The 20,692-nt window shown below is 32.6% G+C and overlaps 5 protein-coding genes across 6 annotated transcripts in view; 3 read left to right on the top strand and 2 right to left on the bottom strand.

Annotated features, from left to right (window-relative positions):
- Positions 1–2,958, bottom strand: part of LOC106110921 (polypeptide N-acetylgalactosaminyltransferase 3-like) — a 7,772-nt gene extending 4,814 nt beyond the window's left edge. The window contains exons 1-5 of the mRNA XM_013292879.1: positions 2,736–2,958; positions 2,513–2,661; positions 2,341–2,438; positions 1,472–1,652; positions 284–422 (exon numbers count right to left, since the gene is read on the bottom strand). Of these exons, the coding sequence (XP_013148333.1) occupies positions 284–422; positions 1,472–1,652; positions 2,341–2,438; positions 2,513–2,661; positions 2,736–2,783 (615 nt within the window). The 5' untranslated portion in view covers positions 2,784–2,958. The remainder of the gene's footprint in view (positions 1–283; positions 423–1,471; positions 1,653–2,340; positions 2,439–2,512; positions 2,662–2,735) is intronic.
- Positions 2,959–4,014: 1,056 nt separating this feature from the next.
- On the top strand, positions 4,015–11,924 carry LOC106110856 (ATP-dependent RNA helicase DHX36-like). The gene is made up of 12 exons (XM_013292800.1): positions 4,015–4,424; positions 4,775–5,413; positions 5,616–5,785; positions 6,027–6,189; positions 6,631–6,910; positions 7,436–7,898; positions 8,866–9,096; positions 9,518–9,696; positions 10,288–10,615; positions 11,047–11,309; positions 11,500–11,677; positions 11,796–11,924. The coding sequence occupies exons 1-12, from the start codon at positions 4,275–4,277 to the stop codon at positions 11,899–11,901; spliced, it is 3,150 nt and encodes a 1,049-aa protein (XP_013148254.1). The 5' UTR covers positions 4,015–4,274; the 3' UTR covers positions 11,902–11,924.
- Positions 11,925–12,021: 97 nt separating this feature from the next.
- Positions 12,022–14,038, top strand: LOC106110857 (enoyl-CoA hydratase domain-containing protein 3, mitochondrial). Of its 2 annotated transcripts, XM_013292801.1 has the most exons (7): positions 12,022–12,246; positions 12,324–12,436; positions 12,502–12,637; positions 12,962–13,060; positions 13,142–13,233; positions 13,301–13,389; positions 13,559–14,038. In XM_013292801.1, the coding sequence occupies exons 1-7, from the start codon at positions 12,232–12,234 to the stop codon at positions 13,846–13,848; spliced, it is 834 nt and encodes a 277-aa protein (XP_013148255.1). In that variant the 5' UTR covers positions 12,022–12,231; the 3' UTR covers positions 13,849–14,038. The 2 variants fall into 2 exon arrangements, with proteins under 2 accessions (XP_013148255.1, XP_013148256.1); XM_013292802.1 differs by lacking the exon at positions 12,324–12,436.
- On the bottom strand, positions 14,029–16,156 carry LOC106110859 (ADP-ribosylation factor 2). Its single transcript, XM_013292803.1, has 4 exons — positions 15,911–16,156; positions 15,541–15,803; positions 15,340–15,465; positions 14,029–15,265 (listed from the first exon to the last, which is right to left on the bottom strand). Exons 1-4 carry the CDS (start codon positions 15,975–15,977, stop codon positions 15,179–15,181), a joined length of 543 nt encoding a protein of 180 aa, XP_013148257.1. The 5' UTR covers positions 15,978–16,156; the 3' UTR covers positions 14,029–15,178.
- Positions 16,157–16,890: 734 nt separating this feature from the next.
- Positions 16,891–20,692, top strand: part of LOC106110831 (probable cyclin-dependent serine/threonine-protein kinase DDB_G0292550) — a 32,691-nt gene continuing 28,889 nt past the window's right edge. Inside the window, exon 1 of the mRNA XM_013292760.1 lies at positions 16,891–17,037. Coding sequence (XP_013148214.1) covers positions 17,022–17,037 — 16 coding nt within the window. The 5' untranslated portion in view covers positions 16,891–17,021. The remainder of the gene's footprint in view (positions 17,038–20,692) is intronic.

Below are 20,692 nucleotides of genomic sequence, written 5' to 3' on the forward strand. Positions count from 1 at the left end.
TCCGAAAGGTAATGCTTGCAGGTGGGTCCCATTTTTTTGTTTGATTTTTGGAGTCAAAGACTACGACGTAGTTAAATAGTTTAGCTCAAAACCGCGCAACGAAATTTCTGGTCATTTTTGCTTTCTTTGCATACGTAGCCTAAACTATAAGACCTACATAAAAATGATGTATGGAAGAATTGTAGCCCATTAAATTTTTTGAAGTTATAGAGGTTTTTAAGATACTGAGGTTTGAGTTATCAAGGTTTTTCTGTATTACTGTGATAGAGATCAAAAATATTACCTGTTTCAACAACACTGGAGGGGACCTTAATATTACTGACATCACAGTTCTCATCAGAGTGGACCACGCCTCATTATGAAAAACTATTATCACACTCGCTGTCGGCAAATCTTCGATATTATACTGCACATCTTTACAGCTGAAATCAAATATAATATGAAATGTTAATCTAACTGATATCATAAATGCGAAAGTTTAGATGGATGGATGTTTGTTAGACTTTGTAGCCTAAACAGCTGAACGGATCTCAATGAAATTTGGCATAGACGTAGAGCATAGTCTGGAACAACATATAGGCTCTCTTTTGTTTTTTTTTAATTCCACGCGAACGGAGTCGCGGGCAAAAGCTACATTATAAATGAAAAAGTTTAGAAGGACCTTGATGAAATTTGATTGAGATGTAAAGGGAATATAGAGGTAGTCTGGAAGAACACATAAGCTACTTTTTTTTTTGTAACAAGAGGTGGCAAACGAGCAAGCGGCTACCAGAATCCGCCAAAATGGCGAAGCGACCGGTGCCCATAGACATCCGTAATTGCAGATGCGTTGCCTACCCTTATCTGACAGAGGAGGAGATGCACATAAAGAGGATATCTCCCCTTCCTATGCATCTCCTCCTCTGTCAAATCCACTTCCTCTTCCCATCATCTTCTTATGAGAAAAGAATGGTAAAGAGAAAGGGACTTATATTAGGCCTCCGGCATCACACTCATCAGACGAAACACGGAATTGCTTCCATTTCACGCCTGTCTTCTGTGTGGTCGTGGTATTACACCGGGCGTGCCGGCCTATAGGTGCTAAGATGTTAAAGCGGGCACTACCACTGTAAAACTTTTGATACTTTTGATTTTTTAATTTCATGAGGACTAAGTTACAAAATTTAGTCTATATCCATACTAATATTATAAGGAGCAAAGATTTATATTATTTTATTTATTGAAATAGCTCAAAAAGTATACTGAACCAATTTCAAAAATTCTATCACCATTAGAAAGGTAACTTATCTGTGATGACATAAGCAATGTCTTTTATTTTTTTTTTATTTCACGGGGACGGAGTTGCGAGCAACAGCTGGTATAGAATAAATAGATACAGTAAGAATGAAACTATCATTGTACACAAGTTAGAGTAGGCTCCGAGTTCCTTGGTTAAATGGTATATTTTAAAATTGATAAATGAAATTAATACCTTTCACTGCGTACATCAGGAAGACTTCTATTAATAAAAATTCTATCACCAACTAATATATTATAAGAATGTAATGTATAAAGTTCTCTTGCTGTTATAATTTCTCTTGGTGAAAGCTGAACTGGTCTCCCACCTTCACCAGCTCCTTGGATGGGAGCATAGTTGTTAGCATTTACTATTTCTGGAAGATAGAAAAGATAATTAAGTCTGACTTTCAATTACTGATATAAAATATCACCAGCCTGTCAATTTACCACTAGACATAAAGTATGCAGTTAAAACTATGAAAAACTAGTTGTTGCTCTCTACTTTGCCCGCATGAAATTTAAAAAATAATAAACGAATATTGCCTGATAGCTTTTTAATGGTGAAAGATTTTAATAATCGGCCCAGTAGTTTTTGAGTTATATCAATACATACAAAATGCAAATCTTTGCTATTTATAATATTAGTATAGATATTATGGATATTGTATTCTCAGTTATCTCCAAAAATGAAAATGATGAGATTATGTTTTTGGACAAGTGTTTGTAGTCATGTACTCAATTAAAATTGATGACCTACAGATCCACTTACAATTCACATGTGTGAAACTGATCTATGAAACATTTGGTGCCTCAATTTAAACTTTTTACCTAGATAGAGTTATGATTTGCATAGCTACAAACTGAGAGTCACCAAAGAGGTTGCAGGTACTGCTTACATAGTATATTGTAATGAGCCATGAGTTGGCAATTTAGTTGTTCAGCCACAGCTCAACATAAATTATTTGTGGTCTTTTTAGCTGGTTACGAGCTTTATTGTTTTTGCAAACACACAGAGTTTAATATTACAAGACAAAAGTGTAACTACATAAAAGTAGAGTTTACCTTGTGATAAGTTACCTCCAGAATTACCGCCAACATAGTGTCCCACTATCACCCTCATACCACTATTGTCCACGTATGAATTCTGGTCATAGTGTAACCTGAAAAAGTAGTTTTACATTTTTCTTAATCAATATCAGCGAAACAAAGTGGTTTCATTTATCAGCATACATACCTTTTATACCATGGACTTTTTTGCCGTCTTTTAATAGTATTGTATAGTTCAAAGCTAACGAATATCATAGCGTTTATGAGAAATATTAAAATAAATACAAGAATAGCAATCTTCTTTCTTCGGCCTCTACATATTAAAGACCTTAATTCCTGAAATGTTAAATTAAAATAAAATATAACGTATGCGACAAAGTCTGTAAGCTTACAATTTGTATTTTATTTACCATGGCTAAGTTAAGTAATAATAAATGAAAGTTTTGACAATTGGACATGCACCAAACAAAATGTTATAGACAGAACCAGACAAAACATGTATTTGTAAACTTATGTCCTAAATATCAAAGTTCGTAAATATCATGTATTAAAATTACACATATTCATATTCGCATAAAATTGTATGTTTTAAATTATAAATTAACTTTACTGTTTCAGTTCAACAACGATGACATATTGTGTCAACTGTCAACCACAGTGTCAATGTCAAAACTCATTTGAGTTGTCATTTAATTATAAAAACTATAGTGTGTCTAAATCATGGAGGTAGTAATATAACAGGAGTGTGTTCTATCTTTACCTCTTGCAGTTAAAATAAAGAATATAAAATTTTATGCTTAGGGCGTAAGAGTCTTGTTGCACGCAAAATGAAATTGAAACGAGTGAGAGGGCTACATGTGGCTACTATTTCCCTTTCTAACATTGACTTAGAGTTGCCAGATATCATCATTTCGTTGTTTGTAGAAAAATAGGCAATTGGTGTAATGTAAGGCAGAAAAAATATTTACTTTCAAAATGTTTCTAGATATTAATAATAATTTATTACCGACATGTTAAAGCAAAGTTATTTGTTGCTACATGTAAAACTTTATAACCTAAATAATTTACGATTGGCGTACAGGTTTACTTTTACATTTCTTTATTTTTAAATTGGAACATCTGAACTGACAACACCGCTTGACATCCCCGAATCGTATCAATGGCGATGTTTTTAAATCCGTAGTATTTTAAAAAATTCCTCGTTAAAATGGTGAGAACTTATGGCGTGGAGGCTTGCGGAAGCGAGTTTTATCCTGATTGTGGTTTATTTTTTCACATGTAATAGTTTTAAACATAATTAAAAAATAACACAACAAAATGATGAAACTCTTATGAAGACATAAACGTTTCTGTAAAACTATTCTTAAAAAGGCTAAAGCGAGCTATGAAAGAGAACTTTTAAGAGAGGCTAGTCAAGCTAAAGATATGAAAAAAAACATGGAAGGAAGCCCGAGACACTCCTTGCCATATCTTTTATAAAGCTACCCCCCCCCCCACTATTCCTTCCGTTTCCTAATATTTTCCTAATAATGTTGTTGTTTTAAATAAAGATAAATGTATTGATAAATAGCACAAATTAACAAATAACTTTTAAGAATACAGAATACATCAAAAATGGTTATAAAGCTAACACAACATTTAAATCTACTTTTTTGTACTATCTGAACTTTTTTATATCTGAAACCCAAACTGACTGACACTATCGCTGACAGCTGAACACCGGGCTTGGATGACACTGATTGAAATAAAATCAATAATCAAAATCAAATATGAAATCGATATCGCAATATATTGAAAATTAAATATGGTTTGCGGAGACCAGCTTTAGGATTGACTACATCTATATTTGATTTGTGAATATTACCAGCCTATAAACTTATCATAAGATTATCCTGATTCAACGATGCAAATCACTTTAATTCTTTAATTTAGAGTGACTTGTATGAAAAATGTCTCGAAACAATTGGAATAAACATGATCAAAGCTGGAAGATTGACAAAAGCCAAAGACCTCCTGGTCTAAAGGGAAGAGAAATCGGACTTTATTATAAAAACCTTAAGAAAGGGAAAAAGGAAGCTAAGAAGAAAAGTAAAAATATTGTTAGTACAGTTTTATTTAAAAAAAAAATATTAGGTACTCTAGGTTTCAAACGGTCCTTGTGTTTTAAAACATATCACAAATAACAATCAAAAACAGGGTGTTGTTTTCCCTTTGTCTGTTTAAAAATGTTAAACTCTATATTTTAGAAGCTTCACTTGACTCTAAAAAGCTAAAATGTCAGTTATAGTATAGAAAATTAGATGTGCTGTTTATTTTTAATATTCAGTAAAGTGGTTTTGCTTGCTTTATGTCCAAGTAAATTCATTTTATTAACTTATGCCCATTTAAAACATTTTCTGATATTGGAAAAAAATTTAATTAGTTTTAACTAAATAATTTTATTTTTTAGCTGTCCCTGACAATACCTCAGCCTGTGGTTACATCAGTTAAGAGCAACTTAAGGCAGATATTATTTATAGCGAAAGAGCAAGATATTAAGCTACCAAATATTGTTACAACTCCATTCTCTCATATTGCTACAAAGGAGATAAAAACAGAAGTACCAGATGATACAGGAGAAGAGAAAAATGATGAATTTAAGCTACCAGATCCAGTTAAAATTAAAACTGAACAAGATTTAGATGCATTTAGCAACAAGCCGAGTACATCATCTCTACCTGATTTTATACCGATCTACAGTGAAGATGATATGGAATTTGAGTGTAATGACAAACAACTATCACTAAGAACTTCAAAATCTTATAAATATGCATATGAAGATATTATAACAGGAACATTTGATGATAAGCTTACAGAGAGTTTATCAAAGGGTATAACAATAAATTTCAATAATGAACATACCAGTAATCTTAATGTGTCCTTTCAAGAAGAATATAAAGAAATGATCACCAAAGAAAAATACAAAACTTTCATGAAATTTCGTGAAACATTACCAACATATAAGAAATCTAAGGAAATACTAGATCTTATTAACAATAACCAAGTTATTGTCATAAGTGGTGAAACTGGCAGCGGAAAATCAACACAGGTACAACATTTAATTTTTTTTAATTTATATATGCATTTTATGTAAATCTTACTTTTTGTTAATGCAAAAGTTTACATGAATAGGTGGATGAATGGTAAAACTCGTAGGCTTTTTATCACGAACAGAGTCACGGATAAAAGCTACTGTTAAAAACGTAAAGTTCTGTTAAATGATGTATTGATTTTAACTAATATTCTTTTAGATACCGCAACTTATTTTAGATGAAGCTATAACAAATGGCAAAGGTGCTAATGTTAAGATAATGGTAACACAGCCGAGGAGAATCGCTGCTTCATCTCTCGCAAATAGAGTTGCTCAGGAAAGGTGTGATGTACTAGGAAATTCTGTAGGGTACTCGGTAAGATTGGAGAGGTTAGTAATATCTTTATAAACCTACATTTTTGTGTTTATAGGCTATTATGCTTATTAGCTTTAAAAAAGGTGGTAATACTGGGGCATTGTTACATCTTAAGTTTTCTGTATAGTTTTAAATTATTGATCTATTTTTTTAATTATTTAATATGTATATGTTTTTTTTAATTTTATGTTTATAATTTATGTAACATTTAGGTGTTGGAACTACATAGTGTGAGAAGGATATAAAATATTTCAGAGTAGAAGAGAGACCTCGTGGCAGTATCCAGTACTGTACCACAGGTGTGCTGCTGGTGGAACTAGAAGTACATCAGGGTCTGACCAATTGGAGCCATATTGTTCTAGATGAAGTCCATGAAAGGGACTGTCATGTGGATATATCTATGTGCATGTTGAAACAGGTAACCTGGCATTATTATTTAAATACTAAATGGAAATTTAAACTTTGCATCATAAGCACCTTGTATAATCTCTCTCTCTCTCTCCCCCCCTCTCTCTCCCCCCCCCTCTCTCTCTCTATTTCTCTTAATGAAAAGTGGGCCCTAACGTTATTTCGATCATTTCGCCATCGTCAAGGTTGAATATAATTAAAACTAGATACACGGAATCCAATATTACAATCTGACAGATGTTTACTTTTAAATGTCTGTTCAGTATTTGGCTGTAATTCTCTTTAAGTATTAATGATTGATACCCAATAATTATTAATTTATGTTGCTGTAGGCAAAAGGTAAGAAATGTGAGTGCTTTTTAAATAAAACCAGTAAAAAAACACCAAATGCAAAATATCTCAAAATAATCTCAACTTAAAACATCTAAACTTGACCTTATGTTTATTTCAGGTTTTAAAAAGACGCCAAGATTTGAAACTGATTCTAATGAGTGCTACTTTAGATGCTGACACTTTATCTCAATATTTTGACAACTGTCCAATGATGAAAATAGAGGGGATAGCTTACCCTGTTGAAGATGTGTATTTGGAAGATATTTTAGACATGACAAAGTATAAACTTCCAGAAAAACCGAATAAACACAGGAACCAACCAAAGTATAAGCGATATTTAAAATCACATAAACAATCAGATGAAATGGAAAAGGATATAAAATATAAAGCGGAAATTAGTATGTATTAGTGTTCTCTAAATATCATATTTCATACTAATATTATAAATGAGAAAGTTTAGATGTATGGATGAATGTTTGCTATAGATGTAGGGAATAGTCTGGAAGAACACATCTAATCTCTTTAGTTTTTTTTTTTAATTTCACGCGGACGGAGTCGCTCGCGTAAGCCAGTATTATAAGTTTTTTATTTTATAAGGTAAAAAATGAGCAAACGACCACTATAATGCGCTAAAATAGAAAAGCAACCGCTGCTAGAGATTCTCTTACATGTTTGCACACATGTTGCGTACCTTTAAAAGACAGAGTGGGGATGCACAGAAAAAGGATATTGGGTATGAACCTCCTACCCATTATTTCTTTTATGAAAAGGGAAAGAGTTTTTAGAAAGATGAAGAGGAGTTTTAGGCCTTAAATTAATTACTACTAGAAATAAAATACGAAGTACATGCACTAAATTTAAAAATAACTGCCACTAAAAATGAAATAAAACAGCTTGATAAATGTTAATTTGTTTTGTTCCAGTGAATTGGTTAGAATCAAAGAAGAGTGTGCTCGATTACGATGTTTACAAAACACTACAGGACTCGAGGATAGAAGAATTAGATTTGAATCTAGTGTTGGAACTTCTCAAGTATATCTGCAGGAAGGGTCCCGGAGCTGTGCTAATATTCCTAACTGGAATTGGAGATATATCTAAATTCCTAAGATTGATGAATGAAAGTAATCAATTCCCAAAGGAACGTTATGAAATATACCCTCTACATTCAAAACTACCTTCACTGGATCAACATAAGATATTTGAGCGACCACCAGATAGTGTTCGGAAAATAATTGTGGCAACAAACATAGCTGAAACATCAATAACTATAGATGATATTGTATATGTGATTGATGGTGGAAGAATTAAACTGAATGGTTTTGATGTTGAAGATAAAATATCGACGCTCCAGTTTGAATGGGTTTCGCAAGCTAATTTGCGACAAAGGTATTTTTTAATAATTATTTTAACGCTTATTACTTTAAGTAGAGAGATAACCTTAAAAATTCTTTTTAATTTGTGATTTAAATGGATGAAGATGGAATAGTGATTATTGTTTAAATTATACCAGTTGAATGCTGATTCTACTGTCAAACTGTACTGACCAAGTGTGAACCAGGCATTAGCTACGTTTACTATAATGTTATATAGTAAAAGTAGCAAATAACATTATTATTACTATACTAGATTACGCCCGACACTCCGTCCGCGCGAAATTAAAAAAACTTAGTAAGTAGCCTAACTTCTTCATCATCATGATCCAATTGCCCTTATCCCTTACGGAGGGTTGGAACAGTATGTGCTGCTCTTCCTTACATCTCTATCAGACGTCATATCTGAATCCTCTACTACATGACTATCTTCTACATCTATGCCACATTGCTTTGGGATCCTTTCAACAGTGTAGGCTACAAACTTTAACTAACATCCATCCAAACTTTTGCATTTAGTGGTATTAGTAACATTGAACAATTTTAGAGTGATACCTAGGGAGGTTGTAGCCCCACAACATAAATTGCTTGATTCAAACATAATAATAAGGCACCAAGTATGAATTTAAATGCCCGCAGTTTACAATTTAATGGCATATGCTTGAGAGGGAAAACAGAGAAGTTGCAGGGACAAGTTTCGAGAGGGATTGGTAGATAAAATGATTAATATGGGTGTTGATATGATCATACTAATATTATAAATGCGAAAGTTTAGATGGATGGATGGATGGATGTTAGAGTTTGTAGCCTAAACGGCTGAACGGATGTCGATTAAATTTGGTATAGACATAGAGGGTAGTAAGAAAGAACACATAGGCTACTCACTTTTATTTTCTTTAATTCTACGCGGACGTAGTCGTGGGGAAAAGCTTGTTTTACAACAATCCAACGCCACTAGTTATTAGTAAGATTACTTGAATCAGACGAGGTCGCGCGGGCCGCTGCCAGCCGGGCGTGTGCTACCACATGATGACGTCGTACCGCGCGGGCTCGCTGCCGGAGCGGCTGCTGCCGGAGCTGCAGCGCACCGACCTGCTGGAGGCGGTGCTGTCGGCCAAGCGGCTGCGGCTGGGCCGCGCGGCCGACGCCTTCGCCCTCATGCCCTCGCCGCCCGCACACGCCACTGTACAGTGGGCTGTCAACCATTTGCAACAGTATGTTTTGTATCAGTTATCTGTATTTGATGGACGTTTTTCTTCAGCAGTACGCACTGTTGAATTTATCTTTACCAATATTGTACAGAGAAAAGATTTGTGTTTTTGAATTTTCGTATGTATTGAAATAACTAAAAAATTAATGGACCAATTTAAAATTTGTTCATCATTAAAAAACTAATTTATCGTTTAGTAACATAGCCTATAATTTTGCGTGAACAAAGTCGAGAGCAACAGCTTGTAATTAATCTATATGTATTCTACTAACTGTCTGCGACTCTGCTGCGTGAAATTAAAAAACCTAGCTTACACTGCTATCCTGCATCTCTCCGTCATATCTGAATTCGTTCCCTTTAAGCATCTCTTCCACATCCATCCTTTGTTCAGTCTTGTATTTGTGGTGAGGCTACGAGTGTTGCAGATGCGGCGCGCTGGACGCGCAGGAGCGCCTGACGCCGCTGGGCTGGCACGTGGCGCGGCTGCCGCTGCACCCCGCCGCCGGCAAGCTGCTGCTGCTCGCCGCGCTCTTCGGCTGCCTCGACCGCGCTGCCAGCCTCGCCGCGGTCTGGAGCTTCAAGGATCCATTCCAGCTAGTCATTGGTAACAACCTATTTACCTCCTATAAATGTGGATGGATACCGGTAAAGGTAGGCTTAGAAAGAGATGGATGGATTGCGTGTAAATGACAGATGAAGAAGGTAGTGTTGACTAAAATGACGGATGATATAGTTATTCGGAGGATAAAAACGCGGTGCGCCGACATGACGGGATAGGATAAAATAGGGGAGATGATGATGTTGACCTCCTCTTCCTACACATTTCACCACCTCCTCTAGCATATTTTTTTAAATGATGTATATTATCTGGAAGATGAAAACCCTACGGGAGGGGATGATTTTTTATACATTGTCTTCTTTATTATTTGTTTACTATTTCTTGTATCATTGTAACTTAGCTTAAGTCTTCTAAAATATCGTTTACGATAATGGAATGCGGAATCGAACCCTCGACCACGTGATAATATATCCGTACCCATAACAATTACGCTATTGGCGTCATTATGGCGTAAATATGTCTATTAAATTGCGATTTTATTGTCTTATGTTTAATTACTTTATTTCATGTTTTTTTTTTTGTAATTCCTAATAGTCTTGTAGTGTTGTCAAGGGAATCTTGTTTTATTTTATTTAGGCAAAGAAGCGGAAGTGGATGAGGTAAAACGTAGCTTCACGTTGGGTGAGCCGAGCGACCATGTTGCGATATCAGAGGCTGTATTACAATGGGAACGCTGCCGGTCGCGGCAACATAAACATTCTTTCGCATACTCCAATTTCTTATCGAACAATACACTGGAATTGTTAGCTGATATGAAGAAGCAGTTGGGCAATAATCTGAAGCAGATGGGATTCCTTGCTTCTGGTGATGTAAAATCTCGATATGAGAACAGAAACGCTAATAATATGAGCTTGTTTAAAACTATCGTTGCTGCAGCGCTTTATCCTAATATAGCTACAGTTAGGTAAGTGTTTAAATATATTTTTACGTAAAATAAAAATGTTAACAGCAATACACGACTTTTGTATCGCTTGATCAAAAAAGTATGATAATCTTAAAATCACCGAAATATAAATAATTTGCATTTATCATCTGTAACCAATGGAGAAAATGTAATTACTCCATTCCTATACCTATTTTCTGCTCTACATACTATCTTATCTATCTATCTAATATTGTAAAGAGAAAAGATTTGTATTTTTGTATGTATTATAATAACTCAAAAATTACTGGTTCGATTTTAAAAATCTCAACGTTGGAAAGGTAATTTATCTGTGGGCAACATAGTTTTTATTATTTCTTTTATTTCACACGAAGTCGCGAGCAACAGCTATTTATAAAACAGTTATATTTTATCACTTTAAGTACCCATTAAAATGTTATAATAATTTTTAGATGGACCAATATTAATTCACGTATTCGACCCGCACGAATTAAAGTATATACTCCTGAAGAAGGTAACATAGCTCTGCATCCCAGTAGTGTTATGGCGTCGTCGAAAAACCCAAGGTCCAGCAATAGACCGCTGTGCAACAAGCCAGGAGCTAACTGGCTTGTCTACTGGCTTAAACAGCGCTCCACCTCACGCTTTCTTCTAGAAGTTACATTAATATATACTCTACCTCTTCTATTCTTCGGCGAGTTTGTAGTCAGCGATGGTAAGATTTATTAATTTTTATAGCTCTTGCTCTTTTAACTTTTTTGTAACCAAAAACATATGTTGCCATATTTCATAGACTCCCGATTGCACCGATTTTCATATAGTGAGTGTATCCACACTATACCTTTTACATTTTTTTTTTTATCTGTATTCATACTACTTCGATTAATGCAGTATTACTATTTTAGTTGAAGAAAAAAAACCAGACGAATGTTGTTTTTCAATAAAGTCAGTCATAGTAAAGGTGAAAAACGAATCCGCCGATATTCTGCACAAATTGAGGTCGTTACTAGACTTAGTGTTAGCTCGCAAAGTTACAACAGACCAGTCTTCATATCACAGTAGATTCGAAGAGGAAGTAATTAAGTGAGTATTTATGTTTTAATAATGTTTATTGTAGGCTCATATTAACCCTTAAAAGCCCTAAGGCCTTACTTTCTCAGTTAAGTAATTTTTTCAGTAGAATGTATTTTTTTTATTTTAGTGCTGTCATCGATCTTATAACAGCAGAAGATGAAGGTGTCGAGTATATGGATGCCGATAATTCGGAGTCTGACTCCGAAGACTCGTTTAGAAGTAGAAGATACTAAATACATTTTTTTTTATTTGTATTTTCTTTTTTTTTGTTATTTTTTACAGTTGCCAGAATTTAGTTTACCAGTTTATTTAGATTAAAAAAAGCTAAAGCTTGCTTTTATATAGATTTTTTAAATATAGTTCTACATTTATATTTAATTCCCTTTGGTTTCTGTTATTTTTTAATACAGCAACACTTTTAGTTGTCACTTGTCAAGCGTTTTATCGAGATTTTGAAATGTAAATATTGAAAACAAGTTTTACACTGAATGTTATTATTCAGATAAGCGAACTTTAGATTAATGACATTTTATTATTAGCTTGTAAGAAGTAAAAACGGCAAAATGTTTGCATTACGGGTATGTAAACTCTTTGCATTTTTTAATAAAACATGTTTTTAAACTTTTATGAATCTACTGTATTATTTACTTTACAGAAACAAACATTTACTCCATTAGCTTTAAGAATTCGTAATACACATAATGAATACATAATAACAAATGAAAACAATGGCACTCGAGAGATAATCTTAAACCATGAGAAAACAAAGTTAGTATGTTTCATATTAATAGTTAATATTAATATATGTTTTTAAATTATCTTTATTTATACAGAAACTCATTATCAATAAACATGATGAGCTACTTAATACAAGCTATAAATGCCAATAATGAAGACACATCTTTACGAGCTATTGTACTCTCAGCAAAGGGTAATGTGTTTTCGGCAGGACATAATTTAAAAGAATTAGTAAGTAAATTTATTAAAAACTAACACTTTGATATTTAATAAAATGGAATAAACATATCTTATACCACTCAGTGATTGTGCAGCTTTCTATTATTAAAAAAAAATTAAAATTGATCTAGTAATTTTTGAGCTTATCAATTACAGACAATAATAGAAATCTTTCCTCTTAATAATATTGATAAAGATTAGCTGAACGTTTGTTTATATTTGATCAATATAAAAAATTTCAATTTTCTAAAACTCCAATAAGAAAAGAAAGTGTGTTCTTCAGATTTGTTCACATAATAAAACTGTAAAATAGTACAATTAATTTATTTTTTACAGCAAATTACTGATGGGAAAGAACAGCATAAACTTGTTTTCAAGAAAGCTGTAGAACTGATGAATTCAATAATAGATAGTCCTGTTCCAATAATAGCTAAGGTTTTTATCTATTTTTTTTAATCTAACCTTTATAGTAGAAATACATCAGTGCTTTTTTTTTAATTCTCATACATTTTATAGGTAAATGGTTTTGCAACTGCTGCAGGATGTCAATTGGTTGCATCATGTGATATGATTGTGTGTTCAAACACAAGCAAATTTTCTACACCCGGGTAATGCAGTTTCCTTATTCTTGGAGTAAGCAGTTGAATACTTTTTTTTATGTTTATTACATTACAGGGCTAATTTTGGAATATTCTGCTCGACTCCAGGGATACCATTAGCGAGATCAGTGCCAAAATCTAGATCAATGTATATGTTGCTAACAGGTATTTATTGCAATAAGTAACCTTCCAGATTTATTAGTCTTTTTTTTTCTAATTTTATTATTCATAACAACCTTCTGACATCAACTGGAACAAAAAAGAATCAGCGATTTTGTCTGAAGTTTTATTATTATTTTACCTATCTCAATATTATTAATATGCTTTATTACAGGTCAACCCATTAATGCTAAAGAAGCTTATGAGAGTGGTCTTGTTACCAAAGTAGTGGCTCCCGAAGACCTGGATAAAGAAGTGACAAAAATAATTGATCAGATAAAACAGAAAAGTCGCTCAGTAGTTACTTTGGGAAGATATTTCTTCTATAGACAAATAAACTTGAACATCTTTGATGCATATAAATTAGGCCAAGAAATAATGGTAAATAATACTGAAATGGATGATGGACAAGAGGGTATTAGGAGTTTTGTAGAAAAACGTAAGGCTCAATGGACACATAAATAATGAATCATATACATTTTTATATTAATGTAAACTTGTGCCAGCAGCACTGAAAATGTTAACATCGCTGTAGTTTTTGAGACTACCCTCATATTTCCTCTGTTTGAGGTATACAACATAACAATGATCACTGTCATAAACATATAAAAAAAATCATACTCTTATAGCATTGAAATAAAACAATTTTTATTTACACCTAGCGTTTTATTTACCACTTTAATGCATCTCCAATATATGGAACAGGAGTTTTACAAGCAGAATTCGCATAATCACAATTACAATACCAATAAATTATTAAATTTTTGGCCGAAAGGACATTTGACAATATATACATCCATTTTTAATAAATATATGTGGAAACCTTAACATGTAGTGTTTTATTGTGCATATTGATATTTCAGTTAATCATAAAAAAAAGCAATCAAAATTAAAGTAAAGAATATAAAATATGTATTCAAAGTCGTCTATTGTCTACTAAAATCTGTTATTAAATATAAGATAGTGCTATAAAATATACCCCAAAAATGTAGTTATAAATTACGAAAACTACAACACGGCAGATATAAGCATTGGATAAGAGACAAGATAAGAGAATATGACACAAAACTAATAAACAATATATGCAATATATCAAACAACCAGAAACTTACAATGATAAAGCAATTATTGGTGTAACACTATTATTTGAAAAGTGCATAAAACTATTAAATCAAATTAAAAACGAAATAAAAGAACTATTTAAATACACTATGAACTAAAAAGTCCCATGAATGTTTGTCAATGGCCTGCAAATTTTCTGTTGTAAACATTCATCACACTTAGAATTAAATTACTAAAAATTAATCAAAACTTGAAACCACTAAAATAAGAAACATTACTTGAAAATTACACATAAATAAAATGTGGGCCTTTTTCCACATGCCAACAATTATTAAAGACATGTACATTTTAGAATTATCAAATGATAAGGTAAACAAGGAAAGCCTTTTAATGTTGAACAGATAAATAAAAACAATTAGATACTATATTTAAGTTTATATATTGGTTTTCAGGAAATCCATTGACATACATAACATTATATTTTAAATTTCAAAAGATTATAGTTTCTTGATTACATTTAAGACATTTGCATTATCAGGATGAGAATATATGTATCAAATGCAAGTATATAGTTAACAATTCTGTGGAAAAAGACCATTAAATATATAAATGTTATATAATTAGATATAGTAGTCTTTAGTATCCAGTATTACTGGAACTGCATTTTCATTATGGAAAGGATTCAGTCATTTTGGGAATGTCACTTGATCCCACGACTGCTTAAGAAGATGTTTCACTTCTTTGCTAGCTCATTGGAGAGCCAGTCTAATCCCTCGTAGAGACCTTGACCTTGTGTTGCACAAGTTGCTTGGATATACCACTGGAATGGTACAAGTGTTATTAGTCATTGTCATCTCAACACTAAATTATGCAATATTTCACTGGTATACTTACACGGCGGTTTCTAAGGTTGTTTAAATTAAGAGCATTTGTTAATTCAGCTGCTGTCATCGCATTAGGCATATCTTGTTTATTAGCAAAGACCAAGATAACGGCATCTTTCAATTCATCTTCTTTAAGCTAAAATGTAAATGTGTTGTGAATTAAAAAAAAGTACATGAAATACTAAGAACAACTGTATGAAACTAGACAAACCATGTTAGCCAGTTCATTTTCAGCCTCCACAATTCTCTTTGTATCACTTGAATCAACAACAAATATAAGTCCTTGTGTGTTTTGGTAGTAATGACGCCAGAGAGGCCTAATTTTATCTTGACCACCGACATCCCAAACCGTGAAACTGATGTTTTTGTATTCCACTGTTTCAACGTTAAATCCAATAGTTGGAATAGTAGTGACAATCTCACCAAGTTTTAACTTGTAAAGAATTGTAGTTTTACCGGCGGCATCTAAGCCAACTGCAAATTAAAACATGTATTTGATTTTAGTTTAATATCAAAGCAAAACATGGAATTTATAAAAACAGCAACGTAGTTCTAATGCGATGAGCTGTCACTGGACTCACCCATTAAAATACGCATTTGTTTCTTGCCGAAAAGTCTTGTGAAAACACTCGATATTGTCAGTCCCATTTTACTATATTAACACTAGTGACCTATAGAAATAAATAATAAACACAATGGCTTCTTCTACAATTTCTAAGACTCCTTATTTTGAAATGAAAATAGAATTCCTTTTATAGGACCTTATATTTAACAAAAAGATGTGATGATCTGTATATCAGAATGTATTCAATGTTACGTCAACCAGCTCAACGCGGCTCTAGGGTTGTCATTGGAAGAGCTGGTAATACCGGTTTTTATAATCTGTGAAGTATTAATTGCAATACATTGACATTTTCCTATTGGTATTTTAGTGGTAATAATAATTTTACAATATTCTATCTGGTACTTTTCAAAATAAAAATGTGGTAGGCAAAAGTGGAACTAAAAGAACCATTACATTATGTTTATTAACTGTGTGTCATTCCTTAATTGTATGTGGTCATAAACAATGTTTAATGACAAAATTACCTGCCGCGATATCAACATTATCACCAGTTCAGATTAAGTGAATCTTGTAAGAATATGAATATTTTTAAGAGTTCCGTCAACGGATCCAGATCCAACAATATACATGTTACAAAGTACGTAATATGTAATAAACTTGCTTTTCTGTAATATTACACTCAAGAGTTCAATTTCTCTTTTTAAATTATCTTTTAGACTATTTTAGGAGTTTGCTATATTTTAGGTTTACGGTTGAAGTACAGATAACAATAAATATAATTACCATTCAAAACCAAAAATACACATCACTATTGAAAATCTCAGATTAAATAATTTACGGTTTTCCGTGAGCTTTGTCTAATGTTACGGAAATTAAAGGTAGAAAATAAAAAGACCAACATTTATCCCATATTAGTAGGAAAATAACATCTATAAAATAAAGTCTCAAATAATATTAAACTAATTTTTATTTTTTGCTTACTTTGTATGTCTACCGAAGGCAGAAGGCAGTATCAAGTCACAGATTAAGTTATAACAAGTTGTTATTAGGAATGAACTGCTGAGAACCTGTCATGCGTCGTCATAGAAACGTTTTCGAAAACTTTTGATTTTGTGGCTGGTTTCGACATGGAGATTTACGAAGGTATGTAAATATGTTCATAATTTTTAGTATATAAAATGTAATTGCTTAAATAAGTGTCGCATTTAGGCTTTACAGTCATATTAAATTAAAAACAAGTTCAGCGCGAAGGACCTTTTTAGGAACCCTGTTATGATGATTTAGACGTGTTTAGACGTATATTTTTATGACTTTTTTAGTCAATTAAGAGATAGAGATTTTACGAGCTAAGAATCATTTTTTTATATAATGTAAAGGTATCGCAGATGGAAACCTCAGGTCTTAGTAACATAACTTCGTACTCCGAATATTTTATTTTATAGTAAAATACAAATATCATTAAAAAAATCAAAATAAAGGATTCACATTTTTTTTATCTTTAAAACTTAACATTACTGTAAAATATTTTTATGTAGGATTTTATTGTAAAAAAATTCCAAAATTTATTGTACATTAAAAAAAATGTTCTAATAGCAATAATATAGGCGTGTTAACCAATAGTTTACACTCTCAAGTTTATGAACATATTCTGATATACAACTAGCCAGTATCCGTTTTTTCGGCAATTTACATTTATTCCTTACAGGACACGAAAAGATCGCAACAGATTCCTTAATTCCTCTGCTGGCCGAAATTGTCGTTTTGCAATGTCTTAAAGAACGGCTACATCTCTAGCTAGACGTCGGGACTTTTCGTCTTGTCTAAAATAGTTCATAGTAGTAATTCTTCGCACTTTATTACTATAAGAATTTAAATTCCTATGGTCCACTTTTGCCAGTTAAATTAAAAGCCAAGAAAAGCCCTATCATATCCGAAAAAGCAACTACGCTCTACACTGAATAGCGTTATATTCATATCAAAAACAAAAACCAAAACTAAAAGACATTATACATGATCATCCTTGGCAAGGAGCTGTTGAAAGCTTAAATATAAGTTCATCTTAATTAACAGACTAATGGACTATATTTATTAGTAAGTCAGCAAGTTATTATCAGCCAACATGGTTTCTACACGCAATAAATATGCATTGACGCGCTATAAACCGAATTACGTCATAGGCCGGTCCCTACTTTATGTTTAAGGCATGCGAAAGTACATTCATATGACACATAGATAAAACATGGTATCGACAATATTTGTATGCTAGCGTAATTATAACAAGGTTAAGAGCTTCTATGAAACAATTTTACCCATAGTACACACTTAGAAGTCAATATAACCAGTAACTTTTCTTTTGTATGGTATACGCCCTTGGATTTGAAGGACGTTCTTAGAGTATTACGACTTACGCCGCAATAGCCTTCTCTTGCATTGAATTTTTCAATTATTTCGGGGTCACGTATCAAAGTTCATAAACTCTTGAAGTTAAGCCTTAAAACTTTATTTAAAAAAATGTTATTTTATCGATAACATATTCTGTATGATATGCTATAAGGATATATGTTTGAAAGCCAGGGATACCGGGATAACCGATTTCTTATCACAGTCCTGAGTCTCCGCTCCTCACTTGTTTCTCATAATCGCTTTTCTTTCGTATTACACCATCTATGTAAGTTCATATTTAACGTTGTAAATCATACTGCATACTAATATTATAAATGCGAAAGTTTAGATGGATGTTTGTTAGAGTTTGTAGGTTAAACGGCATAACGGATTTCCATGAAATTCGATATAGATGTAGAGAATAGCCTGGAAGAACACATAGGTTACTCGCCTTTGTTTTTTTAATTTAACGCGAACGGAGTCGCGGGCGAAAGCTATTATCTTTCATAATGGTGAAACGTAATAAAGTTAAACGTGGAACACTGTTTACATTCCACGTTGTCGTTTTCTTGTAGGTTCATTTTTGTTGCACAATATTACAAATGTCTTGCGAAGCTCACGTTATTCTCTTGACTCAGCTACAGAGCTTTATTCAGTGTTATTGCAATATAGTTCTTACTTGAATTGAAATGGTAGTAATATCAAATGATTTTTTATCGGAAACGTTAAAAACTTTTTTAATAAGTTTATCAGCAATACCATGTTTTTGTCTAAAAACTGTTATGTAGAGTAAAAAATGTACAGTAAAATATTTTTAAATTACTAAAAAATATAGTGTGTTATATTACGTTAATCTTATATTTTATGCTGTAATTCTTGTGAAACTAATTAAATTAACAGCGTTATAACAGTTAATTAACTTGAAACTTAATTGTCTATTGTTAATAATATTATTTACTAGTTGTAGCCCGTAAATCTGTTCGCGCGGAGTTAAAAAGAAATTTAATTAACGTCCTGTTATTCCCTATTCCACATTTCATCGAGATCAGTATATTTGTTTTGAGTGTAACTATAATATGCATCATTCACATTTATAATATTAGTAAGATACAAGCATAAACCATATTTTTCTTATCAAGAAAGTTAACCACAATATAAAATACGTATTTAAAACATTTTAGTATGTGGTAAAAGTGATATCATGCGGACATTTTATTAGGCAATAAGCGCGGTTTCATAGGAAAGTTTCTCTTTAATAAATCATCTAATGCAATTTCTAACCTTACTTTTTGTACCTGTTTTTTTAAAACGTATTACCAAGCGAGTAATAAGAATGGTCTTGTCATCGCTCCATCATAATACCTGTCTGGAGATAATGATCGCTTACTAAATTTAAATATAATCGACACTATTAAGGATATATGTTGTCATGTAGCCATAAGCAGAAACATTTACGTTACGAGTTTAGATCTATGTAATTTTGATACTAATATTTAGAGGTTTTCATAAACGATGGGTAACATTGAATTATTACAAATCCGAGTCAGATATTACTTGTTAATAATTCAAATTCATTTATTAAACTTAAGTCCAGTCTAAAGAACAATTGTAGGCTTAGTAACTGACAGAATTTCCTTTGCTCTACATAAATAAATTATACACCTTACGTTTTTGTCCGAATTGTATTATTCCCAGATCTTACTGATCAAAGATGTTAATAAAATCCTTTGTTTATCGATCTTGTTTCGTGAAAAAAAGCATTACGTAAATTGTTATCGATGTTATGTTAATCAGACTCTACAATAATTATTCTTCCTTACTACATCAGTGAAAGCGTGATAGATGTTTTATTACTTCATTACAAACACGGAGTGTCATGTAAATCATTTGTAATTTGTATTGTATTGTGTAAAGCGTCAGTGGCTTAGGGTTTTGAGCACTTGACTTCTTATCCACGGGTGTTGAGTTCGAACCCCGCCATGTACTATTATGAATTTCGATTTTTCGAATTTCATATGTGCATAATTTACCCGATGATCTTACGTTGAAAACAACGTGATGCCTGCACATATAAGAAATTCAAAGGTATGTGATGTCAACTAAGCCGCACTGGGCCAGCGTGGTTGACTATGGACTAGTCACTCTTATTACGGTAGGCTCCGAGCCCCTCAGTGGGAACGTATACTGAGCTAGTGATGTTGATTGTATCGGTAGTCGACCTATCGTCGTAGATTAAAAAAATCGATTTAAATTGTCACAGTCGTCGTTCAGTATTCGATTGATAAGGTTATACGATTATATAAAGAGCGGGCTCCACTTTTGACTAAACAGTCGCATAAATGTTGTGCGATTGTCGATTGTTTTGCAGCTCATTCAACCGTTTAGTTATACGACTGAAAATCGAGTAGTGTGCGCT

Source organism: Papilio polytes, unplaced genomic scaffold (genome assembly GCF_000836215.1).
Source record: "Papilio polytes unplaced genomic scaffold, Ppol_1.0 DF824191.1, whole genome shotgun sequence".
Lineage (NCBI taxonomy): Eukaryota > Metazoa > Arthropoda > Insecta > Lepidoptera > Papilionidae > Papilio > Papilio polytes.